This window comes from Cynocephalus volans, chromosome 6, assembly GCF_027409185.1.
Source record: "Cynocephalus volans isolate mCynVol1 chromosome 6, mCynVol1.pri, whole genome shotgun sequence".
Lineage (NCBI taxonomy): Eukaryota > Metazoa > Chordata > Mammalia > Dermoptera > Cynocephalidae > Cynocephalus > Cynocephalus volans.
Window position 1 is genome coordinate 86,406,908 of NC_084465.1, and position 26,196 is coordinate 86,433,103.

At 36.9% G+C, this 26,196-nt stretch overlaps 1 protein-coding gene and 1 non-coding gene across 3 annotated transcripts in view; one reads left to right on the top strand and one right to left on the bottom strand.

Moving 5' to 3' along the window:
* IGF2BP3 (insulin like growth factor 2 mRNA binding protein 3) overlaps nucleotides 1-26,196 on the bottom strand; it is a 128,060-nt gene that overhangs the window by 71,081 nt on the left and 30,783 nt on the right. For both annotated transcript variants that reach the window (XM_063100183.1, XM_063100181.1), the window contains exon 3: nucleotides 20,071-20,119. In XM_063100183.1, the coding sequence (XP_062956253.1) occupies nucleotides 20,071-20,119 (49 nt within the window). The remainder of the gene's footprint in view (nucleotides 1-20,070; nucleotides 20,120-26,196) is intronic.
* Nucleotides 23,646-23,719, top strand: TRNAI-GAU (transfer RNA isoleucine (anticodon GAU)). The gene has a single exon. It is a non-coding gene; the product is annotated as a tRNA-Ile (tRNA).

Consider the following 26,196-nt stretch of genomic DNA (forward strand, 5'->3'; position numbering starts at 1 on the left):
TAAAACTGATGGAGGGAAGGAGCTATGTTCCCATGCAAATGGGTTGAACCCTGTTGCTTTTTCTCTCTTTCTCTTTCCTCTTGCCACTAAGCCCTGGACATGGGCACAGTGACAGGAAGGGCACAACCACGCAGGGTAACTAAGGCCCCAGCTTTTCTGGCTGGAGAACCAAAGAGGGAAGCCCCAGGGAACCATAAAGTACTAATCAAATCATGGAGAGGGAGGAGCTCAGGAAAGCGACTCCATGAAGTTACTAGAAACTCCTGGGTTTAGCGCCAAGCTACATGTGCTCGAATCTGAACCTAAACAGAATACCCACAATTCTGAGACCTGAGCCCTGGGACAGATCACTGCCCAGGTCCCAGACTGGCACAAGGTGGTGCACACATGAGACAGATCCAAAGAATACTTCAAAAACAGAACTGAGATTGGAGCCATAACCCACAGAAGGCTGGTTGCAACTTGCAGCCTGAACCCAACTGGGTAAACTGCATACTGAAACGGAAGTCTCAGCATTCTCCATTGGATTTAAATATGATTCAGAGTCTTATAATATTCAAGTTATCCAATGTAACAGTCCAAAATTACTTGGCATATAAAGAACTAGAAAAATCTCAACTCATATGGGAAAGATGATCCATCATAAGGGAAAGATAAAACAAATGCCAAGAATGACACACACGTTGAAGTTAACTGACAGACTTTTAAAGAAGCTATTATAAAAATGCTCCACAAAGTGTGAGCAAGCTTGAAAAGAATGGAAAGATAGAATGTATATAAGAAATAGGTGACTTTTAAAAAAATATCACAGCAGACTGGAGATGACAGGGGGAACTGTCACTGCCCATGAAAACAGATCAACAGAAATTATTCAGTCTGAACAACTAAGAGAAAGAAAGGTTGAACAAAAACAACGGAGGCTCAAAGACCTGTGGGAAAATACCAAAAGTTCTAACATGTTACTGATATCCCAGAAAGAGGAAAAAGAAAAATACTTGCAGAAAAAGTATTTACAAACATGATGGCTAAAGATTTTCCTAATTTGGCAAAAGACAAAAATCTATAGAATTCAAAATGTTCAGTGAACACCAAACAAGATAAACCCAAAGAAATCTATGTCTAAACACATAACTATTTGCCAAAAGTCAAAGACAAAAGAAAAATCTTGAAAGCAGCCAGAGAAAAATGACACATAGGGCAGTGGTTCTCAGCTGGAGATTATGTTGCCCCTTAGGGGATATTTGGCAATGTCTGCAGACATTTTTAATGGTCACACCTTGGGGAGGCAGGGGGCTGCTGGAATCTAGTGGGTAGAGGCCAAGAATGCTAATAATAAGCCTACAAAACCCAGCTACATTACGTCTAAGAAACTCATTTCAATTACAATGATATAGGTAGTCTTAAAAGGATTCAGTAAAATATACCATGCACACACTAATCAAAAGGAAGCTAGAGTGAGGCCAGCCAGTGGCTCACTTCGGAGAGCATGGTGCTGACAACACCAAGTCAAGGGTTAAGATCCCCTTACTGGTCTATCTTTTTTTAAAAAATAAAAAAAACACAGTGATATTTAATTGCAGACAAAAACTTCAGAGCAAAAAAGTTACCAGAGATAAAGAGGGACATAGCAATCCTAAATGTGTATGGACCTAACAGGATTCCAACATATACAATCAAAACTGACAGAACTGAAAAGAACAAATTCATGATTATAGTGAGGGATTTCAATATTCCACTCTCAGGAATGAATGGAACAAGTAAACCAAAAAATAAGCAAGTATACAGAACTGAATAGTATCAACCAACTAGAGCTAACTGACATTTATAGAATACTCCACCCAATAACATGAGACGTTCACCAAGATAGTCTATATCTACCTTAAAACACAGATATAAAACAAATATTAACAGACTTTAAAGATTTTAAATACACAAGGCATGTCCACTAACCATAATGGAATTAAGCTAGAAGTCAGTAACAGAAAGATAATAGGAAATCTCTAATCATTTGGAAATCTGATATGCACTTCTTAAATGAGAGGAAAAAAAAAAAATCAATGAAACCAAATGCTGGATTTTTGGGGGAGTATGGGGCATGGGGAGAATTAATAAAATGAATAAACCTCCGGTAAGACTGACAAAAATTTGAGAAGAAAGAACAACCCGTATCAGGACTAAAAGAGGGGATTATCACCACAGACCCCAGGGCCATTTAAAAAATAAGAATACTATAAAACTTTGTAAATGTTTGTCCCACAACTTGGATGAAATGAACCAATTCTTCAAAAACTACACACAACCAAAAGCACCCAAGATGAAATAGATAACTAGAACAGTCCCATAACTATTGAAGAGATTAAATTTGAGCTTTAAAAAAAGAAAAATTCTGGGCTGGCCCTGTGGCTCACTCGTGAGAGTGCGGTACTGGTAGCACCGAGGCCGCGGGTTCGGATCCTATATAGGGATGGAAAGTGCGCTCACCGGCTGAGCATGGTGCGGACAACACCGTGCCGAGGGTTGCAATCCCCTTACCGGTCCAAAAAAAAAAGTATTCTGAAGAAATCTTTGTTTGGTGAATTATATCAAACATTTAAAGAAATAACACTGAGTCAGCACAATCACTTCCAGAAAATAGGAGCATGAACACTTCCCAACACATTTTGAGGTTGTGTTACCCTGATGATAAAATCGAAGAGAATACAAAAAAATAAAATAAAACTACAGATCAATATCCCTCATGAACAGAGACACAATAAATCCTCAACAAAAATGTTAGCAAGCTGAATCAAGCAATATGTTCAAAGAAGAAAACACCACAGAGTTCATCATAGGAATGCAGGTTGGTGCAGTATTCAAAAGGCAATCAATGTAATTCATCATAACAATCTAGAAAAAGCACATGATCATATCAATTTATAAAGAAAAAGCATTCGAAACCAAATCCAACATTCATTCATCATGTAGACTGTCAGCAAACTAGGAGAAGGCAATGTCTTCCACCTGATAAAGAGCATCTACAAAAAATCCACAGTTAACACTTTACTTAATGGTAAGAAGATGCTCAACATTATTAGCCACTAAAGAAATGCAAATAAAACTACAGTGAGATACTGTTATACACCTATTAGACTAGCTAAAATACAAATACGAACAATACCAAAGTTCTAGTGAGAATGCCAACTAAGTGGAACTCAAACTGCTGGTGAGAAGGCAAAAATGGTACAGCCACTATGGAGATCAGTCTGTCAGTTTCTCTTAAATACAAATGTACCCTGTACTCTTACGACACAAAAGATCAGAGGTTGCCAGGAATTAGAGATGTGGGGGGAAGGGGAAGAATATAATTAGAAAAGGCATCATGAGGGAGTTTTTTGGTGTGATTGAGAGCTGGCCTGTTTCTGTGGTGGTGTTACGCAAATACACACGCACTAAAACTATACAGCTAAAGAAAAGTCAATTTTAATGTATGTTCATTTCAAATTAATTTAGTTCCATACTTCATTATAAGAAGTTAGCGGGCAGGAAGACATCAAAAACAAGATGAAGTCATAAAGACAGACAGTGAAAGACACATCTCCCACCCCCTGCCCGAAGTCTCCAATGCATGCTGTCCTGTCTGAATCCTAAGGACTCCCTTTTTCCACGCTGAACAATCCAGGAACCCCCAATTTATCTAAATGGTGTGCCACCTTCAATGAATTTCAAAATTGACTTATTTTGAAGGATGTTGTGAGAGATTTCCTGTCTAGTAGTTTACTTGTACCTAACAGAGTAATGTAAGCTTTCCTGCCAATCTTGAACAGTTTTCTTGTTTAAAATTAGGCCTATCTCTTCATTTTCTTCGATGCAGTAACTTATCCATATTTTGGTTCCCTATCAAATGAGTGCTGTACGCATCCTTAAAATACAGTCAATCTGACCTTCTAATAAAAGTATTTAAATTAAATCCCCTAAACGAGAAGGAAAAGGGTCAGGAAATGGTGAAAACATAAGCTCCTTGGAATAAACTACAAATATAAAAGTTACCTGTAAGTCCATCACCACTGTTAGTGTTTTGGCTTTTACTCTTCTGGGCTTGTCCTTTTACATGTGTCCTTAAGTGGTTTATACTACTAATAAATTGACTATTCTCAATTTTTTAAGTTTTGAAATGGTCAACTCATTTCCCCCCAATTGTAAAATATTACTCACTGTAAAAAAAAAATTTTTTTAAAAGCTAACTACACAGATGTTCCATAAACTAAGCTAATTCTCAAACCTCATCTTGATTTCCATTAAGATTTATATCTACTTAGTTTGATCGATCCATTATGATTTATACCGTGGCATTAATTAGAGCCAAAGTCACATGTGATTCAGTTCAAGCACTCTGTTCAGATTTACTAGAAGTGAATTTAAATGTAGGATTAGAAGTTGTTTAAATATACTTCTGTTTTCAAAAATTAAAAATCAAAAACCAAAATATGGAAGGGAAGAATATGGTGGAAGGAGAGAGAGGGGAAGAGAGAGAGTCCATTGCACTGTATAAGGCACTAAGGTGTGACTTCTAACCTTGTCCCTAACTTCAGTTGCATCTGACTCCAGTTCATTCTTTTTCACCTCCTTTTTCAACTCATGCTGCTTGGTAACATACTTGGTTTATGAATGATTTCTTCTAAATTATCTGACTGCCCTTCTACCATATGTATATGGTTACAATTCAACTTGCTATTCTACAATTCATCCTTCCTCCCAATTGTAATATATTATTCATCGTCAAAAAAAAAAAAAATGTTAACTACACAGATGTCCCGTAAACTATAAGCTAATTCTCAAACCTCATCTTGATTTTCATTAAGATTTACATCTACTTAGTTTGATCCACTGTTTACATAGCGACATTAATTAGCACGATGTCACACACTGAGGGTACATCAGTCTCTCCTCTCTTGATGTTTCAATCCATCTGACAAACCTCTTACTTCACACTTATGGTATCATGTGGTCAAAGAAGACAGCAAATGTAAAGAGAAGTGTTTTGAGGGCTCCTGTGAGTTTAGAACATACAGATATATCACTCCCATGCAGAAGAAAAGACCAAAGTTTTTAAAACAGGCTTTTTAAAAGTTGTTCTGTTTGACTATTTGGCCTTGGAGCATTGAAGTTTGGATAACCTTATTTCCCAACCCTAAGTAGTAAACTTTTCCTCCTCTTAGTCTTTATTCACGGGTTCACACTTAATTACTAATTGCCAATCTGAACTTTGAAGCAGTATAAGAATCATGTAAAAAGCTTTGCCTAAAATACAGATGAGAGAGATTTGCCAAATTCTTCTTGGATCAGCCATGACTGCAACTGAATACTACTGAAACCAGATACTTTTTTTTTTTTTTTAAACAAGGACAGCTTAGGATAATAGTTGGTTTGTGGTTGTTTGTAGTTGAATATAATTCAAATAGAAAGGACCAATTACTTCCATTTGAGAAGTTACAGGACTCATTTGCAGATTATAAAATTGAAAGAGCAACTTCACAATTTGGCAGTAACACAGAATCCTAAATTGCTGATCAGGCATCTCTAAAAATAGCTTTAAAGCTTGAAAACAAAGCAAAAGCCCTCCATGGTCACGCCTCACAGGGTGGTTGTACCTACATGCTGTTTTCTCCACTTACACATGATAAGAAGCCTAAAAGGACTGAATTAAGACTGAATCCTATAACAAGGAGGTAGCCAAGGAAAGAATACCGAAGCAAGCACCAAGGGGAGAGAAACTTGAGGACACTTGGTATCCTTTGGCCAGAGGGCAAAAAAGGATGATTTCAAGATCAAACCTGTGTGACCTAAGCAATATTAAAATTCAGAGAAAGTAAAGCAGTGGTTCAAGAGGGAAAGAAATTCGGTTTTAGACACCTCATGTTTAACAGATATCCAAGTGAATGTTCGCTTTCAAGCAGAAAGCAAAAAAATGCAACAGAAACAAGTGAAATTCCCAAGAATTTTTTTTAAATAGGGAAATATTCACATTTAGGAATAAAGAAGCACATGTCAGAGAGTGACACAGAAGAGCAGCCATGACTGAGACCTGCAGGGAGAGGAACTAAGGGCATACGTATAACAACGAAAATGAACAACCAAAGAAAGGCCAATAATTTGGTCCGAAGAGAGGCATGATCTCACTGTGATCTCTAAATACCATTTCCCAAGGAACCAGGGCTTCTTGGTTTTGAAAAGGGCTGATTCCATTCCTTGGGACAGGAAACATACAAAATAAACCTTTGACTTCTTGTACCAAAATATTAAGGGAGCTGTCAACTACTGAGGTGGCATTAAAAGGACATTGGGATGGCCAGTTAGCTCAGCTGGTTAGAGCGCAGTGTTGTAACACCAAGGTCAAGGGTTCAGATCCCCATACTGGCCAGCCACCAAAAAAAAAAAAGGACACTGGCACTAACTTGAAGTTTCCACAGTCCTCTCAGGATAGGATAATTTGCACATCAGTAAGAATGATTCCAATAATTTTGAAACACAAATACGTTTAAACCCCCACACATACACTGTTCTAGCCTGTAGGATGTCAAGGCAACCCATATATAAAAGTTAGTAAATAAATGAGGGGGGGGAATCAAGCATTTTTCCGGTCTCTCTTATACAGACTATACCTCAGGGTAATCACATAACTGACGAGGACAAGTTCCTCTTTTCAAATGCATTCCAACTAACAAATGAAGAAATGGTAGAACTAGAATATTATCACCCTGCAACCACATATTCATGAATCTAAGCAATGATTTGTGCCATTTCACGTCACAAAGAGACAGATGTTATCTGCTTCCTGATGCAAGAGTACATATCACCTATCACTTTGTCTCATTCAAACAAAAAGTAAACTCGAGTCTAATCCAAGTCCCACAAGGGTCAGAGAAGCACGTTAAATGACTGCACATGGATATAGTTCAGCAAAATAATGCAGAACATTCTACAGAATAAACCAAGTTTAACAAATGCACCAAAAAAGAGAAAAAGGGAAGGAGGGAACCTATGATTAAAGGACATGCAATAGACTGGCCAAAAAGATCTTGTTTGGATACTGACTCAAGTCAACTTTTTAAAAAAACAGATAAATCAAGGAACTATGAATGCTGACTAGATTTGATATTTGAGCGTTACTATTTATTAACTAAGTATGTGAATTTTTTGAAGAGACTTATGGGTTGAACTGTGCCATCCTCCCACGCCCCTTTCATATGAAGTCAATTCCCATTAGACAAAATGTGCCTTTTATTTGGACATGGGGTCTTCAGAGAGATAATCAAGTTAAAATGAGGTCATTTTGGTGAGCCCTAATCCAATGCAACTGGTGTCCTAATAAAAAAAACCAGAAATTTGGAGGCAGACACACAGCACACTTGTGAGAATGCCATGTGAAAAGTGGAGTTACACTGCCACAACCAAGAATGACAAGAAACTCACATCCCTCAGAAGGAACCAAACCTGCATCTTAGACTTCTAACCTCCAGAATGTGAGAGAGTAAAAGTTTTTGTTTAAACCACCCAGTTTATGGTTTTTTGTTATGGCAGCCCTAGAACACTAACATGGAGACATGATATTTTTAAAATACATGCTAAAGTATTTACTGATGAAGTGATAAAGCATGAAAAGACTGGCATTACCACCATAAAGAGCAGAGCAAGGCATCTTGTCTCTGCCTCACTGTCTTCCCACAGGGACTGGCTCAGTCAGGCAGAGAGAAGATAAGCTGGAAAAAACCCAGATGTTCCCACTGCTGTCATAAACTCTAGCAATCCTTGCCACAAGAGAGTCCCCTAGTCCTCTCAGGACCCATAGGCAGTTTGGAGAGTAGCTGGGGGTTTGTGCAACTGTATGGCATCATAGAAGCCACCCAAGTAGAGCAACCTCCAGCCTTGCAACCTAAACTGCTACAGCACAGCACCATCTTGGAACTGAACCTGCTGCCAGAATGCATCCAGCCCTGGGGGCCTATAGAAACTGACTCCCTCTATCCTGAGGCCCCACCTTCATTCTACCATGTTCACACTGACAACAGCAGGACCACAATGCCAGCTGCCTGGAGCCTAGGCACGACAGAAAGACCAAGACCCGATGACTGAACCCACATGGCACTGCCTTACCCCCCAAGAGAACGGGCAGACCTACTCAACAGGGAAGCCACCAAAAAGTGGAGGTCCATCATCTCCATGTACACCCACCCTCAACCCACTGGTCTGCTGAGCCTGACAGCCAGTCTAGTGGTAGGTCTACCTCCATCCACAGCCCTCCAGATCTGCTGGCCCCTGCTGCACTAGCAGACACCTGCTCCCTGACCAACAGTGATTGGGCAGTGGCTTTGCCTCCCCACGGCAGGCCTCTATAAAGCTCCCAGGCCTGGCTGTATACTTGCAGGCTTGCTCCAGGCTCAGTAGCTGATCTGGCAGCCCGCTACAGGGTTGCCACGTCCTGCTGCACCACTACATGCCTACTCCTTGCTTGACAGTGAACCGGGCAGGAGCTTTGCCTCTCTACCAGGCGGGCCTCTGTGGAGCTGCTGGACCCTGCTGCACCCTTGCAGTCCTGCTCCAGGCTAGACAGCTGATCCAGAGGCCCTCCACAGAGCTGCTGGACCCTGCTGCACCTGTGCACACCTGCACCTTGCTTACAGTGGTTTAGGTGTTGGCTTTGTCTCTTCTGGCAGGAGAGGGAGAAGAGATGGAGAAAGCTACAGAAACCCTATTTAATAAAATAACAGCTGAAAATTTCCCAGGTATTGGGAAAGATACAGACATTCAGATTCAGGAAGCTCAAAGGTCCTCAATTAAGCTCACCCAAAAAAATCCTCTACTGAGGAACATCATTATCAAACAGTCAAAAGTCAAAGTCAAAGAAAGAATTCTAACAGTTGCAAGAGAAAAGCATCAAGTCACATTTCAGGGAATCTCCATTAGACTATCAGCAGATTTCTCAACAGAAACCTTACAGACCAGGAGAGAATGGGATGATTTATTCAAAGTGCTGAAAGAAAAAAACCTGTCAGCTAAGAATACTTTGTCTAGCAAAGCCATCCTTCAGAAATAAGGTAGAAATAAAGTCTTCCCAGACAAGCAAAAGCTGAGGGAATTCATCACTACTAGTCCAGCCTAACAAGAAATGCTTAAGGGAGTGCTACAACTGCAAAGAAAAAGACAATAATAAAAGTATAAAATTCACCTACAGAGGTAAGTTTGTAATTCAAACTCAGAACACCCTAGTGAGGTGATGATGCTCTGTAAATACTTAAATACTCTAATACTCTAAAATGAAGGTTTATAGTCAAATTCATCAAAAAAACAACGGCTACAATTAGTGGCTAAGGGACATTTAACAGATACAAACGTAAATGAAGGCAACAAAAGTATAACGTGTGTTAGGGGTAGAAGATGTCTAGAATATTTTCATGTGACCAAAGTTAAGTTGCTATCAGCCTAAAATAGGTTATAACTACAAGATTCTTTATGTTAGCCCCAAGGTAACCTTAAAAAAAGAAATTAAAGCAGATACACAAATGAGAAATAGGAAAAAAAACAAAGCTTAGCACCACAGGAAACTACCAATCTACAGAAGTAAATAATAAGAGAAAAAGAAAAGAACTAACGATCTACAAAACAACCAGAAAACAGTTAACAAAATGGCAGGAATAAGTTTTCACATATCAGTAAAATAGATTAAATGCTCCAATTAAAAGATACAGAAATACTAAGGTCAAGGGCTCAGATCCCCTTACCAGCCAGCTCCCAGGAAAAAGGAAAAAAAAAAAAAAAGATATAGCGTGGATGAGTGGATTAAAAAAAAAAAGTAAGACCCCAAAATATGCTGCTTACAGGAGATTCATCTAACTATTAAAGACAAACAGATTAAAAGTGAGAGGCTGTAAAAAGATACTCCATGCAAATCAAAACCAAAAGCAAGTGGGAGTAGCCATACTTATATCAGCTAAAATAGACTTTAAATCAAAAACTGTAATAAGCAACAAAGAAGATCATTATAATGACAGAGATCAATTCAACAAGAGAATATAATTGTTAATACATATGCACCCAACACTAGAGCACCCAGATACATAGAGCAATCATTAGACCTAAGGGGAGAGAGAGATCACAATCCAATAACAGTATGGAACTTCAACACCCTGTTTTCGGCAATAGATCATCTAGACAGAAAACAAAGAAATACCTTATTTAAACTGTGCCACAGATCAAATGGCCCTTACAGATATTTACAGAACATTCTATCCAAAAGCTGCAGAATATACATTCTCACCTGCACATGGAACATGTTCCAGTATAGTTCATATGTTAGGCCACAAGACAAGTCTAAATAAATTTTAAAAGATAGAGAACATATCAATTATCTTTTCTGACTAAAATAATATAAAAGTAGAAAATAACAAGAAAAACTTCAGAAAGTTTACAAATACACAGAAGTTAAACAGCATGCTCCCAAACCACCAATGGGTTAATAAAGAAATTAAAAGGGAACTTAAATTCCTTGAGACAAATGAGAATGAAAACATCATACCAAAATCTATGGGATACGAAAAAAGCAGTTCTAAGAAGAAAGTGTGTGGCAATAAATGCATATATCAAAAAAGAAAGATTCCTAATAAACAATCGAATGATGCACATAAAGGAACTAGAAAAATAAAAAACTAAACCCAAAATTGGCAGAAGGAAAGAAATAAAACAGAATAAATGAAATACAACACTGTACCCCACAGGTATGTACAATCAATTATGATTTCATCAAAAATAAATTTAAAAATAAATGAAATAAAAACAAATAAACAAAAAAACAACTGAAAAGACTGATGAAATGAATAGGTGGATTTTTGGAAAAATAAATATAATTAACAAAGCTATATAGCTAGCCTAACTATGTAAAAAGAGAACACTCAAAATCAAATGAAAAAGAAGTCATTACAACTGATAACACAGAAATACAAAGGATCATAAGTGACTATTACAAATAACTACATGCCAACAAATTTGAAAACACAGAAGAAATTGATAAATTCCTGGACAAATAAAATCTACTAAGATTAAATTATGAAGAAATAGAAAATCAACAGACCCAATAACAACTGAGGAAATTGAATCAGTAATACAAAGTCTTCCATTAAGGAAAAGCCCAGGACCTGGTGGATTCACTGCTCCATTCTACCAAACATTTAAAGAACTAATACCAATTATCTTCAAATTATTTCAGACAATTGAGGAGGGAATACTTCCCAACTCATTTTGAGGCCAGCATTACTCAGATTTCAAAACCAGACAAGGACACAACAAAAGAAAATTACATGCTAATATCCTTGCCGAACATAGATGCAAAAATTCTCAACAAATAATAGCAAAACAAATCCAAACAGCACAATAAAAAGCCAATTCACTATGACCAAGTGGAATTTACCCCAGGGATGCAAGAACAGTTTAACATATACAAATCAATAAATGTGATACACCATGTTGACAGAAAGAGACAAAAATCATATTATGATCATTTCAACTGAAGTCCTCTACTTCCATAGTTTATCTGAGATGGTCATCTTTGAGGTCTTCATGCCCCTTAAACTTTTTATTATGAAAAACATCACACGTAGAAACAGAGAAGCTAATATAATGAAACCTATTTTCAACCATTATCAATATTTATATCTCTGTCCTTTTCTTTTGTTTCTAGGTTATTTTGAAGCAAATCCTAGACTTTTTTTAATTGACACATTGTAATTATACATACTTATGGGTACAGTCTGATGTTTTGATACATATATATGTTGTATAATGATCTGGTCAGAGTAGTTAATGTAACCATCATCTCATGAATTTATCATTTCTTTGTGGTATGTACCACAATAGAAACCATTTATTACAAATCCACAGCTAACATGAAGTAACAGCATATATGACAAACCCCTGCTAACATTTTAGATGAGGAACAAGAGAAGGATACCCACTTCCACCACTTCTATTAAACACAGTAGTGGAAGTCCTAACCAAAGCAATTAGACAAGAGAAAGAAAGACAAGGCATCTAAACTGGAAAGGAAATCAAACTGTCCATTTGCAGACAACATGATCTTATATATAGAAAACCCTAAAGACTACACCCCAAAACTGTTAGAATAAACAAATTCAGTAAAGTTGCAGGATACAAATATCAACATACAAAAGTCAGTAGCATTTCTATACACTAAGGGTGAACTATCTGAAAAAGAAAACTATCCCATTTACAATAACTACAGAAAAAAAAAAAAAGACACCTAGGAATAAACTTAACTAAGGAGGTGAAAGACCTCTACTGTGAAAACTATAAAACTCTGAAGAAATTGAGGACATATGAGAATATATCCTATGTTCATGGATTAGAAGAATTAATATTGTTAGAATAGCCATTCTACCCAAAGCAATCTACAGATTTAATGCAATCCCTATCAAAATATCAATGACATTCTTCACTGAAATGGAAAAAAACAACCCTAAAATTCATATGGAACTAAAAGAGACCCTGAATACCCAAAGCAATACTGAGAAAAACAAACAAAGCTAGAGGCATAACACTACCTGACTTGAAATTATACTACAAAGCTATAGTAACTAAAACTGCACGGTCTGGCATATAAACAGACACACAGACTAATCGAACAGAGCTCAGGAATAAATTCACATACCTACAGCCAACTTTTTTTGCAGGTAGCTGGAATGGGGATCTGAACCCTTGACCTTGATGTTATCAGCACCATGCTATAACCAAGTGAGCTGACTGGCCAAATCTAACTTTAACAAAGGTGCCAAGAATACATATTAGGGAAAAGACAGTCTCTTCAGTAAATGGTGCTGGGAAAACTGGATATCTACGTGCAGAACAATGAGACTAGATCCCTATCTCTCACCATATACAAAAAGCAACTCAAAATGGATTAAAGATTTAGATGTAAAACCTGATGAAACTACTAGTAGTAAACACAGGGGAACTGATCTACAACACAGAGCTGGCCAAGGATTTTTTTAAAAGCACAAGCAACAAAAGCAAAAATAGGTAGTATTAAAACTAAAAATAAAAAGACTTATACATTAAAGGAAACTTAACAGAATGGAAATACAACCTACAGAATGGGAGAAAATATTTGCAAACTATATATCTGCCAAGGGGTTAATATCAAAAATATGTAAGGAACTTAACAGCAAAAAACCCAAACAACCCAACTGAGGAATGGACAAAGGATCTTAATAGACATTCCTCAAAAGACATACACATGGCCAGCAGGCACATGAAAAAATGCTCAATATCATTACTTAGACAAATGGAAACCAAAACAAGATACCACCTTATTCCAGTTAGAATGGCTATCAAACAGACAAAAGAAAACAAATTTTGCTGAGGATGTGGAGAAAAGGGAATACTTGTACACTGTCAGTGGGAGTGTAAACTAATATAGCCATTATGGAAAACAGCATGGAGGTTCCTCAAAAAATTAAAAAGAACTATCATATGATCCAGCAATCCCACTACTGGGTAACATACGTAAAGGAAAAGTCGTCAAACTGTCAAGAGAGATCTGTACTCCCATGTTTATTGCAGCACAATTTACAATAGCCAAGATATGGAATCAACCTAAATGTCCAATGAATGAATGGATGGATTTAAAAAAATATGGTATATATACACAATGCAATATTATTTAGCTATAAAAGAATGAAATCCTGTTATTTGCAGCAACTTGGATGGACTTGGAGATAGTTACGCTATGTGAAGTATACCAGGCACAGAAAAACAAATACCACATGATCTGACTCATATAGGAATGTAATTTTTTTTAAAAAGTTGTTTTGTACATTACATAATAGCTAGAGAAGAGGCTTTAAAAGTTTTTGCCACAAAGAAATGATAAATGTATGAGATGGTTATATTTACTTCTCCGACCAGATCATTATACAACATATATGTGTATCAAAACATCAGACTGTACCCCATAAGGACATGTAATTACAATGTGTCAATTAAAAAAAAGCCTAGGATTTGCTTCAAAATAACCTAGAAAAAAAGGAAGAAGACAGAGATATAAATATTGATAATGGCTGAAAATGGGTTTCATTATATTAGCTTCCCTGTTTTTATGTGTGATATTTTTCGTAATAAAAGGTTTAAATAAAGGGCATGAAGACCTCAAAGATGACCATCTCAGATAAACTATGGAAATAGAGGACAAAATTCTAGGCATCATAGCACAAGCACATAATGAACGCATGGATGTAGCAGAGTGGACTCAGAAATAATTGGCTCATACACCACTCATATACTAGCCATAGGGAAACTATGATATTCCTCTGCACATGCTCACCAGATTATTTCTGATGATGTAAAATCTGAATCATCCAGAGCAGCCATGCATGGAGAACTCTGTTGTCCACAGTTCTCTAAACACAAGAGTTTACCAATAACTTCCCCAAGTAAATTGTCTAAATTCATTCATCACTCATAACCACATTTTTCCTCCAGACCGGGGAGGATCCAGCATCTATTGGGATCATTGTCAAACTTTCAGGGGCATGTTGAACCAAATAAATAATAACTGCAAGAAACAAACTTACCTTTTGGGGGAAGTTTTCTGTTAGAGTAACCTGATTAAGAGCAGAAACTCTTAACACTTTCCAGCTGCATGCCCCTGGACAAGTTACTTCACCTCTCTGTACCTCAGTTGCCTCATCTGTAAAGTGGGGACATGGGACTGTTGTGAAGATTAAAATGGGTTAATTCAGTGACCAGCACAAAAGTGCTTAGTAAGTGCCAGCTATATTGGTCAAGTGCTCAAAGTCAGGCCATTGTGAAGAAAATCACCCACCCATAACACTCATTTATCTGCTACTCCAAGCTGTCTGCTGCAAAAGGCAATTTTTAAATGGGTTATTTCTAATATTCAACATCAGTGACTATCATTACTTTTTGCTCAGTTCACAGTTAATGTCAGCTCTACTGTTTCTATAGATGTCTTCTTCTGAGTTCAAGTATCTCATAGTGTTAGCTTTACATTGTCAATTATACTTAAAATGCTTCTGTCTCACCCAATTTCTATATGGCCTTAATTCCTGTATCCATCATGGATCAAATAACACCTGATCACAGTGCCAAGAAACAGTCAGCCCTTGGACAGAAGATGAGTGACAGTCTCTGCCCTTAAGAATGTCGACATCCAGCAGGGACTTCACCTAACCCACTCCAGGGCCCCTGCCTAGTCTCTTCACTTGTAAGTCATTCCACCTCCCCCCAGTCCTCAAGACAGTTTTCCAATTCTCAGGACACATTCATCCACAGCCTACAGTAGTCTCTCTCTCAGCTATTTTATATAAACTATGGTATTGTTTTGTTTCCTCCCCTAGACTAGACATGGCATCACTACGTTCCTGCTTTTTTTTTTTTTTTTTTTTTTTTTTTTAAATAAGAACTCCTTTGGTTTCCCTTCTCCTGTCTAGAGCCTAGTTTAATGATTGCTATTGCTAACTTCTTAGAAGTGCAGCCAGGGAGATCTCCCATATTCAATCTTTCTCGCCATATTCAGAATCCATATGGAAAGGAAATAACAGATTTCACTGAGATTTACCCGTTTTAGGAAGCTGTTGTTAATCTCATGTAAATTTCTGACCTCTACCAATCATCCTTATCAAGTAGTCCTCTAAATTTAATGTGCATGGTATAATTTCTCCATAAGTACTTGTTTCATCCCCCACAAAATGACCATGTTCTGAGATTTCTGCCTTATTTAGTAGATTGTATCTTTCAATTTGGTCTGAAACATGGACATCTGTCTAGTTCTTTAGCCCTTCTAACTGGAGAATGACCATGACTGACTTATTATTTACAAGAAGTTACACTGCCTTTCCCTATTGCAGCTTACTATTAATATGATATTCCTCACCCCAAAACCACAGAGGAATAAACTTCTTCTAATCACAGAGGAAGCCAAGAGCTTTCTAATATTCCCTATACCCTAAAAGTCAACTTTCTGTGAACCCAGAAGCTGGGTTCAAAGTTAACAAGCCAAATGCTAAATAAAATGTTCTGTTAGAATAATCCTACTGCCCTAACAGAAAAGCCTTTTAAGATTTCCTACAAGATCCATGTAGTTCTAAAAATTGCCTCAAGTTCATGAAGAAGCACCAAAATGACCTTTAAAAGATCATTAATATAACTCTGCTCTAAAGGAAAAAAAACCAAAAACACAATATTGTATATTGCAATTTCCACCTTGTACCTTTGGTCTTTCATTTTTAGTATGCCAGTTACTTGCTTTCTATGTCAAGAACCAGAGACCAACCCACTGGCCAGCAGAAGCCTGGATACAATCTGAGGACGCTTCAGTTATGAAGAACGCCCTTTACTCCACTGTTTAGCCCAGTGCTTCTACTTCCTTTAAGCAATCACACCAAACAATGCAAGTGGAAAAAACACATTTAAACTCTGAAGAGATTTCTATGGTATAAGATATTCATCTTCCCAGCTCAATTAAGTACAGGGGGAAAAAAATCAGATATCTAGGTGTTGAGGTAAAGCTAAGAGACATTCTGCATTTTCTAGCAAGACTGATTTTAAAGTATGCATTCCCCATAAGTACCTGTCAGACAAGGTATTCAAATGTTTGCCTCAGGAAATACTCATAAGGTCATTCCAGTCACGGGCAAAGTAAGGGCCCCATCAGCATATAGAACCTTATTATGCTGATGACTAACTTTAGCTCAGATTGTTTTCCCAGACAGTAAACTCTGTGGAAACATCATTCCACTCTCTACACCTGACCCCACAACGAGAACCTAACTTGCTCTCTACCAGATGACTACTTCAACTGTGTGATTAATAGGCCTTATGGTTCACTTCAAGAAACCCCTTTTGATATTGTGAGTATATTTTAGGAATTTTGATTCTTTTGATGGAGAGTAGTAATAAGACAATAAGATTAGGAATAACATGGCTATTTATACCCAGAAAGACATTTCTTAAAGTTAGGAAATAAGGCCCACTTGAGAAATTAAAGAAGGCAAAAGAAAAAGAATCAAAGGTGTTAGAAGTCAAGTATTTTGCTAGGGCTTTATCATTCCCCCTTCCCCACGTTGTTCACCTAAGGAGTGGCTCTCTCCAATCCTCATCATACATGTGTACCTCCCTTGGGGCATCTGAGGATCCAGGTCTGTCAGACATAAGGATTATTTCTGTAGAGGAGCCCTTCCAGTTATGGTCACACCAAATCTATCCTACGGGTACTAGGCAAGGTAGTGAGGGATGGAGAATAAACAGTTTTCTATTTCTTTTCCATACTCCACATATTTAGAGGAAAACGAGCCTACCTCATTCTCCACCACTGGGTCCATGTTGTGGCTCATATCATAGCTAGAACATACTGTGTACTTATATGATCCAAGCAGTATTTTAAGGGCTGTAGCATGCATGCATAACCCCATTTAATGCTCGATGGAACTCAATGAGGTGGCTATCATCAGCAGCCATGTTAGAAATGAGGAAAAAAAGGCTCAAAGAATTTTTGAAAACCTTTTCAGAGATCCCACACCTAGATCATACAACTAGAAAGTAGTACAGCTAAAATACTATTCCAAATGTGAACCTAAAGGCCGCCATGTCTCTGGGGGAAAACTCTAAGCCTTTTCTAGGTTCTCCATGGTGCTTCATAAGGCTATTTACACTGTTCACAAATAACTTAATTCGGGCATGTGCTTATTTTTGTTATTCTCATAAGTCTTCTACTATACAGGCCCCTGCCCTTTTTCCATGCCAATGCTGGTTTAGGGAAAAACAGCATCATTTGTCCTGTGAAATGTCCCACATTCTGGATTTGGCTAGTTTCTTCGCGGCATTTAATTTGTCCCTCAGGCTTCTGTATTTTCTTGTAAACTCAAAGTTATATTTTGAGACTGAATCCAGTCAAACCTCCGTTTTTTAGATAAGACTACTTTCATCTGTGGTGCTATGTATTTCCTATTGCGAAAAATCAGGAGGCACAATGTCTGGGCATCCCACTTTCAGTAATTCTGAGATTAACCAGTGGATTCAAAATCTAATCCTTCCATTATAAAGGGAGCCCGGAACAGTAAGCACAAAATTATCTCTGTCTACAATAAGGCTTTGGCATGAGACAGCCAGCACACCCTATGTGTATAAACAAAAAGATATACAAAGTAACCCTTCTCAAAAGGAGAATAATAAATGGTGGTCACTCAAGTCTTCAAGGAAAGGAAATAACTAACAGCTCATCCTACTCCTAATAAACTCTCAAATTTGTTCTTGATGACTATGTCAAAACAATCAATTTTTTAAAAGGGTCAAAGGTGAAGAGTTCCAAAGTCTAGTTCCAAGCTTCATTTGTGTTCTTGCTAATTCTTTTAATCTTGTGTGCCCACATTTGCCTATTTGAAAATGGAGATAACGTCACCAACTTGGCATTACCTCAAAGGGCTATGGAGAGGATAAAAAAAGAAACATGAAAATTAAGAAAAAGTTAGATACAGCAAATAAAGATTTATTCTTATAAGTTAGATTTTACCCAGAATGAAAGAAAATGCTAAATGCTTGAAAACTAAATGCTTGAGAAGTCACCAAAATGCAATGGACTAAGATCTTGAGGATCTACCACAATCTAAACTTGAGGAGATATTATGAATGAATTAAAAGAAAACTGTCACTAGTCTATAGTAGATATGCTAGTACTCTAATAATTCACTTGCTTAAAATTAGCTGCTACCATTTGACTATTTCATAGGAAAGTACACTATACTGGACAGTTCCTAACAGAAAATTGTATTAAATCATATTTAAAATCATGTGTTACAGCCCACCTTAAAATAAGGGGATCAAACTAGCATGCTTGATACCACAACACTTGATTTGGTGACCCACCCCCCAAGCTTCTGAGTTCCTTAAACAAACGTTAATCTAGGGCTGGCCAGTTAGCTCAGTTGGTTAGAGTGAGGTGTTATATATAACACCAACATCAAGGGTTCAGATACCTGTACCGGCGAACCGCCAACAAATGTTAATCTAAAACAGGAAAGTGCATAAAGTGTAATCTTAAATCCCTATTTCCATCTAGAAAGTATATATTTAAATCATGTAACTTGAAATATATTCAGCATATACCAAAGAATCAACCACTTCCTGCAAAGATCAAACTTGGTGATACTGTTCTGAAGATAAATGCTGTGTAGAAATATTCTGGGCACAAATCATTTGTTATCAACAGAGGGACCATAGAAAATCAGACTTCAGACCAACTTCCTTTAACTTACCACCAAAGCAAACTTTTAACCATACTTTGCATTTTGATGAGGATTCTGGTTTAGTGACTCATCAAATGTCATTTTAGAAGACTAATCTGAAACACACAAAGCTACTCTTGATATTTATATCAGAAATACATGGAAGTTGAGCAGTTTCTCCATATCACTTTCTTCATGGTAGGTTTTAAGAACTTTCAGGTTTCATCATCTGGAAGAGTCAACAGACATTTCTTTTATCTCAACTACTGGTATCTCAGATTCTGACCATGAAATGGTTGTTATGCTTTGAAATGCTGACACAGGCTATTTAATTGTGCTAACTAGTTTGTGTTTATACACAATCACTACAGTGCCACCATCTGAGCAAAAGGAAGCAGAATAACATTTTAAAATAAAGCATAAAGAGCAGGTATTTATCTTTTTAAAAATTTGCCTAGAAGGAAACTTCATATTTAAATACAACTGGCAAACTCCTCAGAAAGAACTCAAATCAACAAGATCCTGCCCAAATGTGACTGAATAAGAAAGATTATCCAGTTACCCAAGAATCCATTTCAACTTTTAAAAAATATATATCTCAAAAAAATAGATCTTTAAAAGATACGCTGTGTGCCCTTAAAAAGAAAAACACACACCAAGACACAGGCCATAAGAAGGATTTTGTGTTCTAGCACACCCGAGAGTTGAGGGACAGAGAAAAATCTTTGAAAAAAACAGCAACAGGCTTAGATACTTAGATCTTAATTTTCAATATAGAAATTCTTACCTCCCACTGTAAGTGAGGCGGGATATTTCGTATCTGAAGTTTCCGAATCCTGCAGAAGAATTAAAAGTTTTTTTTAAGGAAAAAAACCATAAAAGCAAGAAGACATTAATAGCCAACATGGAAGTTTAGAAACTACTTAAAATATTAATTTAACTACAAACCAATATATAATAAGAAAATGCAGTCTGAGAAAGAAAAAGCAAAGCTAGTTACAACATGCATATTGAGATCACTTGGAGTCCCAGCATTATTGGATTGTTATGACTTTTTTAAAAAGCCAGTAAACCAGCAGATATGTTTGAGAAACATTTCTTCTAATGACTATAATCCAAGTTCAAACCGTTTAGCATCCCAGGACACAAACAAAGCCTTAGTCCAGCTGTTCTCACTTTGAGATCACAGCCAAGGGGTCCATAAATGGAATTCAGGGAACTCAGATAGGGTGGGGTGGGGGGGGGGGTGTTAATCATGTATTTAATTTTCACTATCTCCTAACTGATATTTAACACTTTCTTCAATGATGAATGTTGGCAATAAACCACAGAACTGAAGTATTTGTAATTTTGACATCAACATAAATCAGATATTTTCATACCACAATAAGTTGTTGCCGATCTCTAAATATCGCCTACACTCATTACTATGAAATTTAGATGTGCTGCTAGAACTTGTTATTAAGAAGCACACATTACTGAGTTTTAACATTTTGGTAACTATATTTTAAAATAATTGTTTTCAGTGAAGCCGAACCCAGTTGTGACTAGGCAAGCTGCCGCCACTGCCCCAGGGCCCAGCCGGGGTCCTGAGGCATAGAGCCAGGGAAAGCCTAACGCAGCCAAACCAGGTAAAGAGCACACCAAAAACGCAATTTCCACGCAGGTAGCCCACCACAGCTACCGCAATTGCCATGGCTACCACAAAAGGATTTAAGTCTCTACAGCAGCAGTCACAGGTACCGTGCAGATGGCACGCCAGACTCTCAACTGCACTGACACAAGGAGAGGCAACAGTGGAGACCAAAAAAAAAAAAAAAAAAAAAAAGAGGTCCTCTCTCTCCACAAAGCACACTCCAGAGTAATAGAAGAAGCATGTGATTTATGATAATAGGGGAGGACTTGATCACATGTGTCTTGGTACTGGACAGACCATCTAGGCAACAAACCAACAGAGGAACAATTAATCTATCAGATGGAGAGGACAAATGTATGGTTATGGAGGGGAAGGGGGAAAGACTGGATAAGGGGCATAAAGAATAAGTATGATTTGAATAATGAATATGCTAATAAAAAATGAAAAAAATAAAACAAAACCAAAATAATTGGTTTCCTTTATAATTCTGTATATTTTATGCATTTAAAAACATCCTAAGAAGAGGTCCATAGATTCCAGACTGCCAGAGGAGTACATGGTACAGAAAATGTAAAGTATCTCCACCTTAGTTTAAATGCCCACATATACCCCCCCCACACACACACACACACAAAGAGAGGGAGGGAGGGAGAGAGATAGTGGAACTGTACATTAGTTACGTGAGAGTGTACTATAGATACCAATACCAATGACCCCTAAGAAGGAAAGGGAATTTATAGTCAACTAGCTGTTAAAAATAAAATTAAAAAAACAGCAATTGAGCTTAGTTAATTGAAATAATTAAATTGCTTAACTTCTAAAATTAGGAACTACAGTGAACTTCCCTTTCCAGATCAAATAATCCATGACTTCTAAGTCCCACAGCAAAACACCAGATTGATAACCTAGTCTTTTGCCTCTTTCCTCCCCTCAAAAGCATGAGAACAAATACATGCCACAGCTGCCACCTGTCCGTTTGAGAACTCCAAAGAAAATGTAGACTAACCACACACCCTGTCTACAATCACAAAATAGAGACGAGGAAAATTTTAGCATTATTTTTATGACGGAGTAAAACAAAGCATAATCATCAGGGGACAATATACCAAAGAGATGGTAAGAGAGAATGTCAATTTAAGAACAAAAATTTCAAATACCACCTACTTTTACAGATAAAATGCTAGTTTGGGATTTGTTTCAAAATATCTTGTGCTGATAATTGTTAAAACTACCTCTCTGCATTTATGTTTTATATTTTCTATAAAAGGCTAAAAACTACACCCTAATAAAATTCTAATACATAGATTTCAGAACTGCTATGTATTGCTTCGGCTAATAGAAAAGTTGCTCACACTGTGTAAATATTTACCCTGAGTTACCAGAGGTTAAGATTTGCTACACACATGCAAGTATTAATCTGCTTCAATCAAGCATCTGACACAGTAAGGACTGGCAGCACAGTGTTAAGAAACTAAGTATTCATCCCCACTGAACTCATTTTTGGGGGGGTGTATGTATTACTGAAAATTTTTCCTAAAAGTTCACACATAAACATATGCACAAAGTTCAGGTCAATTAGCAGTTGATTATCCATATTACAAAAATATCCACTTCACAGAGCTCCCAAGAAATTCTTTAAATAGTATACTATCTTTTGTACATTAAAAATAATCCATTAGCCATGTTTCCCAAGGACTTTCTACCCACTCTTCAAAATGTACATCATCACCCATTTACTTATTGGAAATTACTGAATAATTATTTTCCTTAAATGGCTGTCTCGTGTTCCGTTATCTGATTCTCTCAAGTTTCATGTTGGACAAACATCAGAATTATTTTCATACAGTTAGTATTTTGACATCTAGAATTGTTCTTTCCCATTTACTCAGTAACTAATCTTAAACTCTGCGCAGTTTTATGTCTGGCTCCCAACCCTGTGCTCCACCTCTCATCAGTACAAGAGCCAAAAGGCTCAGCATTAAAAGGAAACAACTAAAGACATGAATTGTAATCATCCAACACAGAAACACAAACTTCGGACATGGAAAGAACTTGAGAAAATCCACCCCACTCAGCTGTACTTATCAAGTTGGCTGCACACAATTAAAACACTATCATCTGCTTCTTTGGTCATCTCTAATCTGAGCTTTGAAAATTAAGTATTCAGAATCAAACTTAAATATAACCTAAGAGTCAAGAAAATCGATACTGACATTTCAACAGATTGTTCCTATCATATTGATTAGAAAATCATTAAAGTTCAATTTAACTATCAGCACATAAATTATTGTTTCATCTCTTCCTAAAACACACAGAAGTAGTAATAAATAGGATGCACTCTCCATAACAAGGACTAATTAGGCTATCTTGTTCATTGTTTCATTCAGAGCCTGGAACAGTGCTTAGCACTTGATAAGCATTCAATTGATAGTTAAATTAAAATTTGTTAAAATATACAGAAGAGGAAGAAAAACACAAGACTCACAGATCCACCATCCAGAAATCACTAACATTTAAGGAAGTGAAAAACTGTCATACTTATGTTTGAGAATGAAAACCAGAAAAATGCTGATTTAAGCACTCATGTGTTATTTAAAATAAAGTCAATCTATTTACAAATTAATCATTTAGAATTTAAGGGTTTTCTTCTCAAATGAAAAAATGGGGTAAAGTTTAAGTTCTCAGACTAACATATAAATCTTTTAGAAAATGACTACTATCGGGCTGGCTGGTTAGCTCAGTTGGTTAGAGCATGGGGCTGATAACACCAAGGTCCAAGGTTCAATCCCTATACCAGCCAGCCGTGTAGGAAAAGAAAAAAAAAAAAACCTACTGTTCTTATAATATTAGTTACTTGTAATATTCAATATTTATTAAAAGCAGGTTTAATTACAGAATAAAGAGCCCATGCAGAGGCTCATGTAGACTCCAAATTTCAAGATCCTTAGTAACTGAAATAACAGATTTAAGTTGATTTAATAGAAATTTTCAAGTTGACACCAAATTAGAGAAACTCCATATAACCATCACCAGCTTCAATGATCACATATGACCACCTGATCTTATTTATTCTATACCCACACCTGTACCAACAAGTCCCACTTTAACATAGCATGCCACAGTGAAGTACAATAGTAAACAACTGTGAAAGATAAGGACCTTCTTAAATTTCAATATAACCATAACATATTTATTCTGAATTGCCTAATTATCTTTTTACAGTTGATATGCTCACATCAAGCAAGATCCCAATAAGATGCACACAGGCAAAGAATTGATATGTCTCTTTAGTCTATTTAATGCAAGAGTTTCCCCTCACTCTGCTTTCTTTTCATTTACTTGTTGGTCCCAGGTCTTAAATCCTGTACAATTTCTCATTCTGGATTTTGCCCATTGCATCCCCTTTGCATCATTTTAATAACTGTTTACTATATTGAATTTGCTATATAATGTGTAATATTTTCATATATAAAGCATAAAACATATAAGCCACCTCAAACAATTAGAACAAGATAACTGATGCTACCTGGATGTTTCTCCCCAACTTCCCTCAGAATGTAATTGTCACCCTCAATTTATTCTCATGTTTTTATTTATAAATATCAATATCTCTAAAAAGGAAAATGACTTTTTTTAAGCAGACAAAATTACTGTTAGAAGTCCTTAAAAATGAACAAAACTTAACACTTGTACTAAATATCTAGTCAGTGCTCAAATTTTCCTCATTAAAAATTTTTAACAACTCGTTTGTTTGAATCAGTATCCACATAAGATCCATACATTGTGTTTGGTTGATTATTATTCTAGCCTCATAATCTACGTTTCCCTTTTTCCTTACAACTTATTTGGGGGGAAAAAAAACCTAAAACCCCGTCATTTGTTCTATAGCTTCTCACTGCCTGGATTTTGCCAATTAACCCCTTGTGGTGGTGCTTAATATGTTCTTCTGTCCCCTATAAAGCGGCAGTTAGATCTAAAGGATCTAAAGGCTTAATCTGTTTGTTATTGTTGCTTGTTTGGGGAGAAACAGCAATATTTCACAGAAAATGTTCTCTACTTCCATCAGGAGATATGTTATGTCTGGTTGTCTTCCTATGATGTTGGCAACCGCTAGTGATCACTGCCTAATCCATTATTTCATTCACACTTAAAAACCATGACTTTCTCAGACTATCATGTGTTCTGTGTTCTTTAGCTGGAGTTCTTCCATAAAGAACTGTCCCTCAAATATCTGAATACTCTGAAGCATAGCAAATATAGTAGAGGCAGAAAAATACTTCTTTCCTTTCTGCATCCAATGGTTTTGTGCCCTTTATCACATCACCTATGATTTCATTCACAGCTGTGGTGGACAATCCCGCGCCCACCTCTTTTCACCTTTAAGCACACACATTATACATCTGCTTTTTTACCTAGGGGCTTTCTCCAAAAACCTTAAGAGCACAGGAGCAGCACGGAAATACTGGAGAGATGAAAGCCTTAAGAACAATCTGCCATTTATGGAGGGGCGGGGGAGACAGAAAATAAATGCCCCAGTCTTTCAGATGGATAAATCTGGGAAGCATTCTGTACATTTCTCTAAGGTTCCATATTTCTCTACAGCAAACTCAATAAAGTGCCCTTCATTGGTTTTTCCTAATACTCCATTTCATACTCCCCGTTCTCTCACTCCTGATTCTTGAAATACGCAAAATAAACTAGCTTTATACAAATCCCTGACTCCATCTCTGCTTTAAGAGGAGTCCAAAAATATTATTTTGAACTTTTCAGAATAATGAGTTAGGGCTCTGGCATTGTCCAAAGATAACCAAATATTTTAGTTTTTTTCAGTCTCATTACGAATTCACGGATTCGTAAATATTTTGTGTGTATCAGTCTCTTTGGATGCTCACATTGTCCCATCTTTGGCCAGTGAAATGGCCTCTTCATATTGGCTCCTGCATCTTTTGGCCTGACTCTCAGTAATTTTTCCCCCCAGGTTTAAATCTTTATTTTTGAAACATTTTATTCTCATAAAAATGCAGGTATCACTAATGTTCATGTTGTCAGTTTGGTTTGAGAAGAAGTGACCACTGGTCTAGTTCAAGTACATCCAGATAAGCTAAGTTTAGATGAAATGACTGAAGCCCCTCGACACAGGATTCAGTCAATATACTGAATAAACTGAAAATTGTTCCTACGGTTCCAAACTGGCTTTGATGTCCATATATTTCAGATGAAACTCCAAAGGGAATGCCACAACAGAACTATCTTCAGCACTACTGGATAGTAATTCTG